General features: G+C 43.7%; 1 protein-coding gene across 1 annotated transcript in view; it reads right to left on the bottom strand.

The window, feature by feature from the left end:
- Nucleotides 1–5622: 5622 nt before the first annotated feature.
- The window catches only part of stxbp5a (syntaxin binding protein 5a (tomosyn)), a 48311-nt gene continuing 37456 nt past the window's right edge, over nucleotides 5623–16477 (bottom strand). Inside the window, exons 13-28 of the mRNA XM_061270871.1 lie at nucleotides 16259–16406; nucleotides 15947–16014; nucleotides 15543–15583; nucleotides 15195–15415; nucleotides 14761–14933; nucleotides 14565–14690; nucleotides 14264–14415; nucleotides 13379–13441; nucleotides 11265–11318; nucleotides 10179–10228; nucleotides 9504–9786; nucleotides 9057–9426; nucleotides 8812–8977; nucleotides 8627–8738; nucleotides 8339–8559; nucleotides 5623–8248 (exon numbers count right to left, since the gene is read on the bottom strand). Coding sequence (XP_061126855.1) covers nucleotides 8207–8248; nucleotides 8339–8559; nucleotides 8627–8738; nucleotides 8812–8977; nucleotides 9057–9426; nucleotides 9504–9786; nucleotides 10179–10228; nucleotides 11265–11318; nucleotides 13379–13441; nucleotides 14264–14415; nucleotides 14565–14690; nucleotides 14761–14933; nucleotides 15195–15415; nucleotides 15543–15583; nucleotides 15947–16014; nucleotides 16259–16406 — 2290 coding nt within the window. The 3' untranslated portion in view covers nucleotides 5623–8206. The remainder of the gene's footprint in view (nucleotides 8249–8338; nucleotides 8560–8626; nucleotides 8739–8811; nucleotides 8978–9056; nucleotides 9427–9503; nucleotides 9787–10178; nucleotides 10229–11264; nucleotides 11319–13378; nucleotides 13442–14263; nucleotides 14416–14564; nucleotides 14691–14760; nucleotides 14934–15194; nucleotides 15416–15542; nucleotides 15584–15946; nucleotides 16015–16258; nucleotides 16407–16477) is intronic.

Below are 16477 nucleotides of genomic sequence, written 5' to 3' on the forward strand. Positions count from 1 at the left end.
AGGAAATATGACGAAGCGTACGCAGTGCTCGGCTTCATTGTGACTATGATGGGAGACGAGGAAAGACCGGTGTGTTTACTGTGCCTTACAATGTTGGCAGCGGACAGTATGAAGCCAAATAAATTAAGGCGACACGTATAAAGTCATTCCACCCCAATCACGCTGATAAGATGCCAAAGGGTTTTCAGCGAAAACGGGCAGAATATTGTGAACAATCATCCCACTTTGTGGAAGCTACTTCAGTCAATCAGCAAGCACTGTATGCATCATATAAAGCAGCGTACCAAATTGCTCAGTGCAAAAACCCCCACACATCATTGCAGAAGAGTTGATACTACCTGCAGCCGTGGATATGGTCTTCGTCATGTTGCCTCATTTTGATTAAAAAAACTGCACAAATTGTTTTATTCATTTTTTGTTTTGTAGGTTGAAATGTTTTATGTATTGTGCTCCTGAGTTAATGTTGTTGATTACTTTGAATTTAATATTATTTATTGCTGTTATTTAATTTAATATGTATGTTTATTATTTTATTGATTTTTTTCAGCATAAAATGGCAGTTGGTCAAGAATGTTAATAGCTTGAATAATTATAATTTATTTTTAATATCAGGCAAAGTGATGCACTTTGAATCTGTTTTGTTACAGACTAAAAAACAATATTAATAAAGTTACTCTTTAATGTAAGATGATCTTTCCTTTTTATTTATTTTTTTGTTTTCTTTAATGTTAATAACATGGGGGGCGCGAAATGTTTTCTTCTCCCTAGGTGGGGGCATCACGGAAAATAATTGAGACGCACTGAACTAACATAACGACCTAACAAAACAACGACGTGACCGACCGACAGACTGGCTCACCGAAACAGAACTGACAAAGACAGGAAACTAGAAGACATGAGACGAGTCTGAGACGACAACAACGATCCAACACACAGTGACACGCAGACAGGACTTGAATAAGAGACAGGTAACGAGAGGCAGGTGACTGTGATTAGTACATTGATTGTGAGTAGACACAGGAAGGGCGGGGCGAGTACACAGACGCGGACAGAAACCATGACAACCTACACACAATAATATATATAACGTGACAATACCACTAATGACATTCTTGCCATTTTTTTTAATTAATTTATTTATTTATTTATTTTGGGAGGGCGCCGTGTGAAAGCAGACACGTGGCAGACAAACGAGTGGAACGCTGACAGCTTAAGTGCAGCGCAACAATTAAAAGTGTGCCCCATGATAGAATTGCTGGGGGAGGAACGAATATGCGACGTGAGCCAGCCCGGTGACAGCTCACGGTAGACGGCCGTTGATGGTTTTGCATATTAATAAGCACGTGAGGTACAGATTAAGAGGATATTAAACAGAGAAACCAGAAGATACCAAGATAAAGAAAAAACATAAAAACTACTAAATAGGCAGTTTTTGTGTTAGCATTTTAAAGTGTGTAGCATTTAAGCTAACAGGCTTTCTCAAGACAGCTTATTAGACAAACGGAATATTTTTCAGCAAGTCATTTCTTTGTGCATAAAAAAGACATCTTGAGGTTGCTTGATCTGTGTGCTTCCCCCACAAAGAGAATCTGGAGACGCAAAAGAAGTCTAATGCTGGTGCTCGCATGCTGCTTTCTGCGCTCTCTTTATTTGCGCTTTATTCGGAGCCGTAAAAGATTTTTGTTGTCTCTGTAAAGAAGAAAAATACGTCGACAGCTGTCAGCCCATCAACATCACAACAGCTTTCATGTCACATACCCTTTCGCAAATAACACAGGGGGGATTTAATAGCTTGTCAAGGCCGATACACCGGTACCAAAGTTGATTTATTTACATTCAAATCTTCAGAGTAGTCGATTGTTTTGCTTTGTGTAGCGTGCACCCCTAGGTCAAGTCAGAAAGAAAAGTGATAAGCAAAGTTTGGTAATTGATAACTGGAGGACAAGGCGAACCCATAGAAATATTAATCAGACAGTTTAATTTATTCCCTTTGTCATAGCAAAGGTGTTGCTGAGAAAGACTTTCAGAGATCCTCACAGTCCCTTTTAGGATTTTTTTTTGTTGGTGGGATTGGGGGAGGCAGCTGTTGGCGTTTCCAAGGCAACTGTGTGATTTAGAAAGGATATTTGAACGTCAAAAGGGAGAAAAAAAAGCCGCAGGGGTACGTTGTAGCTTGCGAGTTTACTTTAAATGTGGGTCAGTCGTAATCTTCTATTAAGTCTTTCCCCTGGTGAGCCATATTCATTTGCATTTTTGCGCCGCACGCGTCCATTAGGAGCGCATCGTGCGCTCGTTAGACTACATGCGAATTGCAAGTATGGAGAATATGCGAGGTGATAAATGGAGAGTAAATAAAGTTTGATTTCAGTAGTGCCTGGCTAAACAAGGCCTTTTAATGCGCCACGCCGACAAGGCATTTTTAGAATAAATGGATGAAAATAAGATCAGCCCTGTGAGGCGGTGGGAATAAAACATTTTTGCCCTACCTTAACCAGCATGAATTTAAAACAGATGCATAACTTTGCCTTTGCTATCCCTATGCTAACACGTAAACGTGTATGACCTGTTCAGCTGTTCACACTTGACCAAACAACCCACGCGCAGTAGAGCAACCAAATCAAACCTGACAAGTGTGAACATGGCCTTGCATGTCAAGTCGAGGGAAATTTGGCCATGTTTGAAAATGATTGCGGCGGCTTGGCAGTATCTCATCATACCGTATGACTAAAAAGCATTCTCATTGTGCACTAATCATACATCGAGCCGGGAAAGAACATAATGGATTCGTGAGTGGTTCAACCCAAACTGTTGTGGGTCACAAGCAGTCCTCCTGACTCATTCAACCGTGGTTTTAGCACATCTTTCCAGGTAGTAATGATGCTTTTTCATCAGGGATCCACTGCAAAGTGAAGTGACACCTCAGCCAATATGGAATAATACTAAAGGAAAGCATAAAATTGCAGCCCCCCAAAAAAGTGTTCAAACCATTATAGTAGCTCTCATCAGGTAGGTTGAAGACTTCTATGTTTTTATTTATTTATTTATTTATTTATTTATTTATTTATTTATTTATTTATTTATTTATTTATTTATTTATTTATTTATTTATTTATTTATTTATTTATTTATTTATTTATTTATTTATTTATTTTTATACTGTGTCTTCACAAAGCAAAACAGTTTGACTCAACAGCGCCCCTGCTGGTTGCAGCCATCACTCGCCAAATGCACAGTAGCAGACTGCAAGCCACCCGCTTGCAATTTGGTGGCAGTTTCAGCCACAACTAAATTTACTTAAAGGCAAGGGTGGCCCCCGTGTGCACGAGTGTATACACTCAAGACGCAGACGGAGCCACAAAGGTCAACCTTAAGCCTACTCAGGCAGCCGCATCCCACACGCCCTCCAGCTCTGTCTAAATAAAGTCAAAAAAGGCTGCTGTGCTTTTTCATCAACGTGTTGAACTTAATCTAAGGGGTTCCCCGCAAACAGAGCTTTATGTGGTCTGGTGTTATGAGGATCATGTTTCTCAGAAAAAATGCTTGGCAAAAGCTGCGAGCAAAAAGCCAAACAGAGGATGAATATAATCAGCTACAGCATCCAGCAAGCCATTCATTTGCTACAGCACTCGTCCTCATTCGGTTTTACGGGGAAGCTGCTATCTCAGCTGACTGCCAGCTGACAGAAAGAGGAAAAAAAGAAAAAGAAAAAATAAGCCCTTAGGATTCCTGTTTTTGGTGCTTGTCTGATTTAAGTGCTAGCTCAGCCTGCAGATATGATTAAAACTTAAAATGTCAGGCATCATTCAAATCTCCAGGAATTCAGTTTTTTTTAACGGTTTACCACGCGACAGGGCAGGTAGCCGCCACAAGGTAGCGCAAATCTAAACCTCAACTTTCCAGCCTCCCGCATGCGCAAAAACTGCTTTGTAGTTTGTTCAAAAACACTGATTAACATTCCATAAACACGGGCCACAAAAACGGGGGGCAAAACTCGGATTTAAACAAGTCACAAGTTGTGACTCACAACTCAAGACCCATTGACTATGTATTAAGACCTTGTTGATAATTTTTTGCATTTAAATCGTTTTTCAAACATACTTGTCACATGTAAGATATTTGTCACAGTAAAATGATAGTTATATAAATTACATATGTCGACCATCTTGCAAATTCACCTCTAACATATTTTCTACAAACCTACTGCGGATGCAACTGCAGTTCTGTACGTCACCTCCAAACAAGTCCAAACGCCTACACTACAATACTGTAGTTCAGAAATCCATATTTATCAAATAACATGACAAAAACGTGCCAACTTTAAATCAAATAAAAGCATTGTACACCTATGGCAGTGCTTCTCAAATAGTGGGGCGCGCCCCCCTTGGGGGGCGCGGTGCTATTCCTGGGGGGGCGCGTGTGACCCTGGGGAACAGGCTTTTTTTTTGGCAGTACTAGAATAAAGTTTAATTGCGAATCTTCACAGCAGGGGGCAGTGGCGCTCTCATTGTTACTTTTGTGACGTTTGCGACAGTGCAACATTTTACGACTTACAAGACAAGTTAGGATAGTCACGGTGGGGAAGGGGGGGCGCGAATAGTTTTCTTCTTGCTAGGGGGGGGGGGGCGTAACAGAAAATAATTGAGAAGCACTGACCTATGGCGTTACGCTCCTCAGCTCGACAGTCGTGTTGAATACAGTCCGAGTTGTGTCTTTAAAGCAACTTGTCTTTAAAGCAAAAGTCAAGACAAAAATAAAGATTAATATTATTATTGGAATAGTAGTACAGAAAATGCATGGATGGATAGAATATGAATAAAGTAGAATAGTATTCACCCTTTGAGTCCATCTCGGGAGGGCTGCCATTTTGTCTGCACTGCCACCTGCTGGTGAATGACATTGACGTTACAGTTCCCATGAGCGCATCTTGAGTATGTCACGTAATCAATGGAATCAACCAATGTTGGTACAACAATATTTCATCAGATTAATATGAATATATGGAATCAACCCGTGCTGGCGCATCAATATTTCATCAGACTAAAATGAATATGAGGTAAAAAATTGTTTTTCAGTACCTTCCATCAGTGCCTATCAAGTACCTCCCTCAGGACGTAGGCGGCAGGATCCCCTGCCACGCTTCCACGATGCTGGTCATTTGCGGTTGCCGTCGTCATGGCAACAGGATGGCTGGCATGTCATGTACCAGCGGCGGATGGGGCCCGGCGTGTCCCTAACCTCTTCTCCCCTCCCCTGTCTGCACCGTACTGAGTGTATCTTGGCTTTATTCAACCCGGGCTCACAAGGTCGTGTCGACAAACATGACTTTCGTCAAAAAGTGAACATGTCAACATGATTCTATTTGGCTTCTTGCATCCAGAACTGCCACGATAAAGGAGTGCATTCCCACTGATGAAGTGACCGGTACTAATTGGTACCAGGCCACACAGATTCACCCCCCCCCCCCCCAATTATTTCCAATTAAATAACCCTCCTCATTCTGCACCATTCGATCTTATTAATAAAGTCAATTATTTTGTGTTTTCTGCCATCTAGTGCGTAAAAAAACAACAACCACAAGCCCGGGTACATTTTCCACGTTTATTCCCCCCCTCCCCCCCCATTGCACAGTTACTCGTCTACGTCCTAAATTCTCGTGATTGGCAGCAGATCCGAAAGATCCATAAACATCCAAGTGAAAGTTGCATAAAACTGTACAAGAAAAAGTCGGCTACTATGAGAAAAATACTGCAACCCACTCACACAACTGTCGACTGCAGGACGTAACGTGACTGCGGTTGTCGTCTTCCACTCTCGCTTTTGTGTTTTTGTATTTGGTGATGGGACTAATACTGCGTACTGAAAGAAACAGGTTGTGTGTCGACATTTCACTTATTTTTCCTTGGAAGATTGACACAAAGTTAATGAAACGTAGCTATGTGGCTACAACAGTCACTGGAAGAACTGAATAATTGATCTTTTCATCATATACAGCGAACCTTCACATATTCATAGGCATTGTTAGAATTTGCAGATTTGCGTGTTACTTTGGTGCTCCCTCGTGGAATATTAGCGTCATCGTTGTTGGTAGGTTGAATAGGGGTTTTGTCTGCCTGTTAAAGTCTATGAGGATTGTGTTGATGCTTTATGTCAGTTTGAAGTACAAAATTACTTTTGGAGGGATGCTAATTGTAAGCAATTTTTTTGGAACCAATCCCTCGTGTATTGCAGGGTTCGCTGTATATGTTGGATTCAAGTTGGTATGAAACACACCCAGCAGGACACAAAACTGCAGAGCAAGACGTTTGCATTGTTCAACAATACGCAATAATGACGTAAGAGCACAATCCGAAAGTACAGACGGACAAAAGAGCAAACAGACGTGAAAACCATCAACCTTATTTGGAGTTGTTGTGAAGAGGAAAGTACAGCTTCATGAAATGAATGAGAAAATGAATCAGATAAGATTCAGTCATAAGAAAAATGCGTTGCAAAGGACACACACATAAAAATTGCGTCTGAATACCAAAAGGGCAGGGGGGAGAGAAATGTTGTGAATTAAAGCGTGATTGTAAAGTTACAAAGGAGTTTCAGTGGGAAAATACATTTTTTTTCTCAATGCTATACTTTTCTCATACTATTCCAGTATGACTTTTTGAATGAAAATCTTTCATCTCATTTATATTTCAACTTTAGCATAACTGTACAGCTTTTGTCCTCGTTTATTCACGTAAAATGTCGACTTTCAGAAACTGGGTTCTTTCAGTATTCCAACTTTTATCCCCACAGAATTTTAATTAAAAAAAATACTTTATGGTTATCGTATTATACAACTCCCTCAAAATTTTGAGACTTTTTTCCGACTTATCCTTAATAAGGCTTTACCAACTTTACACTTTTTTTTATGCTCATAACATTCTGACTTTTCTCAAAACGACAAATCTATTCTTGTCACACTTTCTCTATTTATCTTAATAAAATAATATTAGTTCAACTAAAATATAAGATAAGAAAATATAATCAACAGACATTATTAAAGTCAGCATTTCTTCTATTTGAGATACTGCAAGTGAAAAAGAATGGCTCATATTAATGATAATTTAATCTTAACGCAAGTCTTTGGCATCAGAAACAATAAATGACCTTTTCGCGCAATATTTGCATTTGTATAACGCACTAATACGTTCCAGATTGTCACACGTCATCGCTAAACCATCCTGATTGTGAGATGGGAGGGGCGGGTGAATATCAATGTTCCTGACACCAAACAAATTTACAAAAGTAAAAGCTGTGGAATGTTTTTTGACAGGAGTACACAGAATTAAAAAGAATGATCCTAGCAGCATTTGTACACTAGAGAGAAATGTGGCTAATCAATGTGGGATACTCAATGGATGATTTCTGCTTGATTAGATACTACATTATGCCTTGTTTAATCTTGCCCTCCTTGTAGATTCCAGCCCTTTTCATAAGGAGAACCCAAACGTGAGACGAAAGCCACGCATGCACGCGCAAAAATAACTAAGTCTTTAACAAAAATATCACTTACTTTCACAACCATAGAAAAATAAGAGCTTTTCCAGTAATATTGACAGAGCTGTGAAACCAAACAATCTGTAATAAATACAGAAGGAGTGATGAGAAAATAGAAAGGAATGAATTCATACAGGGGAAGGAGATAAGAGTCTGCAAGTGGGGTCAAGATGCCAAAAGAAAATCTCTCTGCATAGAGGCGTCACTGCGGTGTCCCTTCTGTCCCTTCCTGTGTCCCTCTCCTTTTTTGTTTCCGTAGCAGTCGTCCTCAAGTGAAGTACAGCGTTGCAACATTTAGATTTGTATGTATACATCATGACATATTTTGAGATTTTTTTTTCTTTTTTGTACATTTAAACAGTATTTCCAAGTGTTCCCTATTAGTCAAGTTTAAATACTGACATCAGTCAAAGGACGATTTGACAAAATGAGAATGAAATCATAAATGAGAGATGGACGAGAGCGCACGGGCTCGCACGCACACACACATAATGTACTTGCTCCATGTGTCTCCCCCCCCTCAACAACCGAGTGAGGTCTGACGAGTATGGGACATTGTGCTAAGGGAAGAAAATCCCAAGTGTCAGAGAGAGCCGAGAAAGGCTTGGGGTGGATGGCTGAACGGAAAAGAGCAGCGGGTCGCCATCATGACCAAGGCGGCCATGGCCAACGCCCATCAGAACTGGTACCATTTTTTGTCTTTGCACTTCAGCATCATCTGGACAGAAAAAGAGACAGGTAAGAATAAAATTTACCTAACAACTTACCTAACAACACTGCCCTCTAGTGGTTAGACAATATCTGTTACCTCATGGGCGTGCTTGGAAAAGGAGTCGGCGCTAGACATCATGGCGGCCGTTCGCTCCTCCAGCTCGCCTAGCTTCTGCCCTCGCTCGTCCAGCGCTATCCGGGCGCGGGCCAGGTCGCCCACCACGCCGGACGCCGCCCCCTTCATACCCTCGATGCCGCCGGGGCCCGGGATGTGCTGGGCCAGGCTCCGGGAAGCTCGTCCGGCGACTTCTTCGCCAACTGAGTTGCGAGAGGATTACCATTAGCGAGTCCAATTTAAAACGATGTTAGCGCCGGTACAACGTACATAGCTCTTCTCTGTCTAGCGACTGCGCTCCGCCCCCAAAGAGACCTTTGAAGAAGCCCCTGTTGGGGGCCTCAGGCGTCTCGACTGGTGTAAATAATTCACCAAGCATTTCCTGAAAATCAGATTGGTAGCAGTCAAAGCCTTGTCAGTTATTAGCTCACATTTTGGTCATGGGCTACACTGACCTGTAGGTTCTCACAGGTGTCCTGGCTGTATGTGATCCTCTGGATTTCAGTGGGGGAGCAAAGGTACATGGCCTGACCCAAGTTTGTGAAGCAGAAGGTCCTGGCTATCCTCATGTCCGTTAGAGGCAGATAGTTTACATCCATGAGGGGTCTCAGTCCCGGCAGACTGGGCGAAGGAACAAGAAGGAGGAATTGCTCAAAGTGCCTCTGGTGGCGTGGCGCTAGCTGAAATGCGTTTGTCTCACCTGAGGGTCATGATATGGCCGTTAGCGCAGAAGCAGGCCAGACACACGCCTTGGCTTATCTGGACCACGTCTGCGCGTAAAACAAAGGAGGCCTCCGTGATACTGTGCTTGTAGATGCACGTCTGGCTGGGCAGCAACAGGACCTTGGCCTGCTTCTCTGAGCACATCACGGCGTAGTGGCTCTCGTTAAGATCCTGCGAGCCGGACGGCGAAAGCGACACAGGCCGACGCTTGCGGACCTTCTCCCGTTCTTCGCCGTCCGCCGAGACGTTGGGTTCGAACCAAGGCTCGTACGCGGGGGGCAAGATGGACCCGGTCGAGTCGAGGAGAGCCAACCGCAAGATGCTTCCCTTCAGTCGGATCAACACGCCTGACCGATAGCGGGGGGGTTAAAAGTTGTCAAAATAAAAGCGGCGGCGGGGAAATCGCTCTCATGAGACAAGTCACCTGTGGGAGCGAGGAAAACAGGCTGCAGTTGCCTCTGCTCTCCAGGAGGTGGCAGCGTGAGGGCCAGAGTCAGCACGGCGCCCAGCGAGGTGCCCAGGAACAGGCACGGCGATGGGGTGCCGTCGCCTTTGCGGGCGTAGCTCTCGCAGAAATGGAAGGACAGGACAGCTTCTTTGGCCTCCTTGTCGATGCTGGTGACGCTAGATGAGCGCGAACGGCTGAAGGAATTGTCCCGGTGGTCTAGTGGGTTGGCACCCCGCGGCGGGCATACGGACAAGAGGACAGTGAGAGGAAAAAAAAGAAAAAGAGGGAGGTAAAGAACATGCACTGCAACATAGACACAACAGCAGATAAACGCAGGCGGTAAAACCTAGTTCGGTTTTTCGCAGTGAAGGAGTAAGGACAACAATCTCCAAATTTTGGACAGACGTAGAAATAGGAGTTCAAAACATTCCGTTGAAAATGTAGAAATATATGTCCCCATTTTAGATGCGATTAAAAGACAGCACAGATAGGAAGACAGCATAGAAAGCAGAAGAGCGTTACAGAGGGGGCGGAGCTTAGATCTCCGCGGCAGCGGACCGCGCCCACCACGGCCAAACGTGGCCTCAATTTGGAGGCCGGATTACATTGCACGTCATACAAGTTTCTTTGGACACAGAGTCAAGGCTTACCCAAGTCTGGCTTTAACTCAGTAGGCAAGCTTAATTTCCGTGACATCTTTGCTGGAAAAAAGAGAACATCCCTCTTTACAAAACACACGTCCAAGCTCAAACACGATGCCATGCAAAGCTCCGTCAGTGCGACCTCCGAGAGCGGAGGCATGCTGTGACCAGAAGGGAACAAAATCAAACCAAAAAACAATAATAAGAGGGACGACAGTCCTGGCCCACATGAATGAAGACGTCGCAAGCGCGACCCTTCACGTCAAGGCAGTCATGCATGCACCCGACAGCGTGCGGAACAACACATGGAAACACACGGTGGGTAAGACCGGCCATGAACGCCGCTTCTCAACATCCTTTATGTACATGTGCAGCATCTATAAGGTGGATTTGATGAAGGTTCCTAAATGTCTCATTACTGCTTCTGTCTTGTTGCCCAGAGAAAATCAAGTGATCTGATGATGATGCAATAAAGAGCAAGAAGAAGAGGCAAAGAAGGTCCCCAAACAAGCTGCAGTCATAGTCACTGTTCCCAAAGGAGTCGAAACGCAAATGGGCTGTCATCAAAAATACACAATGAAATACATTATCGTGGCTCCACTAGGTGGTGCTATGACACGTTGGATGAAAACAGGCCGCTAAAACCACGAGTGTCGAGGACGTGAGGTGAAGGGGTACACACGTCACAGACGCAGGCACAGGAACATATGTTTGGTGCTCGTGCTACATACAAGTAGCATGCAATGCTAATGTCTAGCTGCCACTTAGCTGGAAGATTAGCCTCTGCTTCTGTGCGATGAGGTCTCCTTTGTATTACAAAACAAGCTTTTTTTGTTTTTGTGGATAAGACTTGAGTATTTGGATGGGAATATATATATATATGTATATTTTCTTTTTTACAGAAAGAGACAACAAATACCAAGGGAACAGAGGCTATCCCAAACTTGAGTTAGCGCTTGTTCAAGCTAATCAATTCCCACTATGGTGACATGGAGGACAGAGACAAGAGGGGGGTCAGTAGGTGCAGAGGGGACAAATGCGGACCACCGGTGTCCTGCCTACATACCCTCTTAGGAAAGTCTTTGGCCAATCTTACCTCCTCTACCACCTCCATTGTAGAACTGCTGGAGATTGCTGTTTGACATCAACACTTTGGAGAGTGTCAATGAAGGAGAAGTCAAGGAAGGTCAAAGTTAGATGGTCTTTTTTTTTTTAAGGTACGCCACTCACAAAAAATAATTTTACTGCCATAATATTGTTTGTAATGCCTTTAAAATTACCATTTGGTTTTCAGACTATTTTCCATTTTATTCTCATAATCATGACATCATTCTTAAAGTAATACAGCTGTATGTCCTGAAGTCATCATTATTATTAAAATAAAAGTTGTTATTCATAATTTAACTTTGTCAAGCATCTACCGTTTTTTTCCATGTATAATGCGCCCCCATGTATAATACGCACCCTAAAAATGGCATGTCGATGCTGGAAAAAAGCCTGTACCTATGTATAAAACGCACCCCAATTTTTTTTTTTTTTCAAGTCCCAATGATCGTCACACACGCATCTGGGTGTGGTGAAATTTGTCCTCTGCATTTGACCCATCCCTGTGTGATTTTGATCCATCCCTTGGGGGAGAGGGGAGCAGTGAGCAGCAGCGGCGCCGCGCTCAGGAATCATTTGGTGATCTAACCCCCCAATTCCAACCCTTAATGCTGAGTGCCAAGCAGGGAGGCAATGGGTCCCATTTTTATAGTCTTTGGTATGACCCGGCCGGGTTACTTAAGTCCGTAAACGTAAAATTATTTCAGAAAAAAGTTCATCTTTGGGAACAACCGGATGTTATTCTGCCGGTGAGTATCACTGCGCATGCAGCAGCAAACTCGATAGCGAAGAAATATGTGAGACTCTCAACGGGATCACCAATATTTGAGTGATGTTCCAGTTATTTATCACAATTAGTTTACCAAGTCTGTGTTCCTCCAATAAACCCTGGTCCAAGCTGCACTTGGTCGCCCCGCTCCTTTCCACACTCTATCCGTGACAAGATTTTCTTCAAAAATTGTTGTATCATGATTTTCTTCTTCTTCAAAAAAATTTTTTTTATCCATGTATAATGCGCACCCCAAATTTTAGGACAATAAATTAGTTAAATTTTGCGCATTATACATGGAAAAAAACGGTAGTTCATTTAAAAAGTGAAGGACCTTGAAATGAAAAACCAAATCCTTGACAAAAGCATCCTGTTTTTCTCAAGTCCACAATCACACATGTGTGACTTTAACTCTCTGAATAGCTTAATAGGTCTCTGCGGCAGAATGCGTTGTCACCACGCTATATTATTATAATTATTTCATAATTTTGCATCACGCCGACTGGATCTTCGCGGTTCCAGTCCATCGCTTCGCTTTTGCAGGCTAGCGAAAGCCATGAAAGCCATTTATTCCTGTCAATTGAGCTTTGCATAATAGGGCATGGGGAAAAATTAAACGCGCAAATGGAATCGGACTCAAAAAGCCTGAAAGTCGAGCGTTAAATTTGTGTGATAGAATGACAATTTTGAGTGGGGTGGGGGTGAGTAGGCATGAAAGTTCCTGTTTTGTGAACCACGGTTTCAATAAAATATTACCGTTTTTTCCCATGTATAATGCGCAATATTTAATTAGTTTATTGTCCTAAAATCTGGGGTGCGCATTATACATGGATACTTTTTTTTTTTTTTTTAATCCGGATATCATACGGAGGCCGCCATTACAGATGCGCTTTCTTCTCTGCTGTTCACTTCAAACACGCTCCATACGAACACAATGCTCTCGTATCAGACGCTTGCTCGATCACCTGCTCGTTTGCTGTCACAATGTACCCTACACAAATCCGAAACATTTCTTCACTATTGAGTTTGCTAGCGCATGCGCAGTGATACTGACCGGCAGAATAACATCCGGTTGTTCCCAAAGATGATCTTTTTTCTGAAATAATTTGACGTTTACGGACTTAAGTAGGAGTCAAAATTTGGGTGCGTATTATACATGGGTACAGGCTTTTTTCCAGCATCAACAGGCCATTTTTAGGGTGCGTATTATACATGGGGGCGCATTATACATGGAAAAAAACGGTATTTGAAATACAAGCCTCCATTTTTGGAAAACTTTCATTGCACGCTTGCATGAGCAAAACATGGGAATTTAAAAAAACTAAAGCACGTGGTACCTGAAGTGGGAGATTTGCAGCGGTCCTCTGACGTGGCCGAACCCTCGTTGATGTCACACAGTCCTGAAAGGGAGAGCGCAAGCATAAAAATAAATATTGCTACTGCAGCTTAGCTTAGCCACAGTAGCTGTGAAAGTCTTCTTTGGTTGATATACTGCCCCCTGGTGGCCAACTCCAGAAAGAGTTGTGATCATTTTCGTTTTCTGTTGATGTGACAAGATGATGGCAAAGTACTACTTTTGTCTAAATAAAGCTCCACAACTCAATGACACAATAAGTTGCAATATTGAGATGGAAAAAAATTGTCAAATTATTTTTGAAAATCATTCAGTCCTGGTTTGTACTCGAGGAAGCAGTCGTATATCTTTCATGTGTCTTTATCCATGTGTGTTGATGATCCAGTGAGGCAGAAAGCCAAGCAGGCAGCCGCGCATTGGCGCAGGCAATCACAGCTGGACGTCTGATTATTGCTCGCCAAGCTGCGACAGGTGCCAGCCTACCGCTCACCACTCGCTGATGCCAGATGCTCTGCACATGCATATGTGTGGGTGTGTGCGTGGGCGTGGGCTTTCGGGTCGACATACGCACACATTAACACTTCAGTCATCAAACTTAAAGTACACTCTGACGATCCACCACTGGGTGGCAGTGTGCCCATGCTGATCCTTTCTGCATCAAACAAGTTGTTTTGGTGTGTGATGGTGACTCATGACGTCATGAATCTTCCATAACCACATCATTTCTCAGGTCAAGGCGCATTTGCTGTTGTTTCTGTTGTAAACTGCAGCTGAATAATCCGCCATGAAAATGAATGGATTTGAATACAAACATTGTGTTCGATCTTTCCCCCAAATCCACCAAATATGTTTTATAAACCCCTCTTACCTCCAGAGGGCTGTCGAGACTTTCTGGGTGAGCGCGGTTGTCTCTGGTACGGGTCGTTGGACCCGTACAGCTCCAGCATTCCCAGGTTCAACACCACCGTCTTCTGTATATAGTCCACGACCGCGACACCGTTGATGTTGCCAAACACCACGCTGAGGAAGGAAGGAAAGAAGGAAGGGTCGCATATTAACAAAGAAACCAAAAATATTTAGCGGTATAGCTCAAGTGACTTTAAAAATAACCATTGAGCCACATGCTGCTTCACCGAGACGTCACTGTTGCCCGCGATGCGTTCACTTACAGGCCGTAGGAGGAATTGAGCGCCAGGCTGGTAATCTGCTGAGGAGGTTCCCCGCTCACCCACACCAACTGGACTACCAAGTCCACCTGGTAACCAGCAGACTGCTTTAGTGGTGTACTCCGCACCCTGTAATAAAGTCAGAATAACATTTCAGGCGCGTGGAAGTGACGTCGGTGGGGCCCACCCAATGGCTTACTTGAGGCAGGGCGTGTTGCCGCCATCGGAGTTGTTGCTGTTGGTGGAGGGATGCGAAGGCGGCCCGCTTGTCTGCGGGGAAGCGCCTGGGGTGTGGTGCGTCGACGTGTGCTCACCCCCGCCCTCAGGGGACTCCACATCGTTCGGTTCGTACTGCATTCGCACCTCGAGTAGCTGAAACGGTATTAGCATGAGAAATGTTAGCGACGGCTCGCCGGTGAAAACCAATGCGAGCCAGCGTGAGCTTAAACAGAACTGGGCTTTAAATGTCTCGGCAGTGAGTACGTCGCCATTGAGTCCGATTATAATGATTGTCTTGAATTGCCACCTCACCGATCCGTCTGTTGGCATGGCAACCATACTGTCATCCACAAGGGGTAGCTTCCCACATGCGTGTGCGTTTGCCATTTTGTCCTGTTTACATTGCACGTATACCTGAACAACCTCCGTGGTGACCTCCAGTTTGCTGAAGCGGTAGACGATGATGTTGGCCGACACGCCAGCCACGCACAGCATGCGGCTCTCGGCGCACCACGACATCAGCTGGATGGCGAAAGGGTCTTCGTCGGATGCATCGCCGCCGCCCTTGTCCTCTTTGGAGCGGCTCCGGTCAAACACTTTGGGCGTTTTCAGCTTGTAGAGCACCTGGAGCATTACTGAGGCAAACACAACATCACAAAATACAAATACTGTACTTAGGTACATTTCAGACTTAAAAAAAAACTGTGTGTAATTGTGTTCTTGACTGTTGACTTTAATGAAAAAAAGAAAAACAGAGCTCACTTGCAGAGGCATCCCAAAACTTCACTGTTCCATCGGCATGCCTGAAATAGTGAGGAAATAAAAAAAGAAGACAGTAAAAAATAAAATAAAAAAAGAAATTCATCATATATTAATTCACAATATATTTTATATTGTTGTATATTACATTTTTGCATCGCTTCAGAAGGAAAGACTGAAACGGAATAAATTATCATTTGCAAACCTTCTGTGAGCTAAAAAAGTTGATCACATAGACAAGACAATTGCATTCTTTGTACTGCTTTTCTTCTTTTTATCTTTGTATCCCTCGCCAATTTGTCTGAGTGCACCGGCGAACATCTGAACATTCTGATAGCGGCGGCACACGAGACGGAAGTGGACAAAAACGAACATGGGCACGTGCTTGGAATACGAGGTTCTCTTACCCAGTGATGATGATCTCTGGGTAGCTTTGGGTGCCTTGACCCCAGTTTCCTCCACTGATGGGCCACTCCTGGAACACAGCAAGCAAAAAGATTACATGCCAAACGCCGTCGGGCAGTGGAAGTCAAATAAAAAATCAACCGTGATTATATCTTTGTGTTACGCCTCATTAATGGACAAAGAGGCGCGCGTTCAGCATTTTATTGTCAGCATCTGACTCATTCTATTTAGGAGTGACAAAATAACAAAAAGGGAGATCTTTTGACAATTAGAAGACATAAAAGTTGAGTAGTCTTGGTGTTTTTGAAAAGTACCTTTTTGCTGTAGCCCTGACGCTTCTGTCGCGAGCCAACCGAGTAAAGTGCTGGTATGAGGTCCGCGGGGCAGTCGGCAAAGTACTCACAGCAGGTTACCGGGGACTCGTGGATGGTCAGGGGGTAGGGGTTCTCGAAGATGGGGTAACTGATTGAGACCAGCGACAGCCCGTCAAGCCCCCGTCGCGTAAGCTCGGCGGGCTGATGGAGATTTACGCT

The sequence above is a fragment of the Syngnathus typhle genome, linkage group LG22 (genome assembly GCF_033458585.1).
Source record: "Syngnathus typhle isolate RoL2023-S1 ecotype Sweden linkage group LG22, RoL_Styp_1.0, whole genome shotgun sequence".
NCBI lineage: Eukaryota > Metazoa > Chordata > Actinopteri > Syngnathiformes > Syngnathidae > Syngnathus > Syngnathus typhle.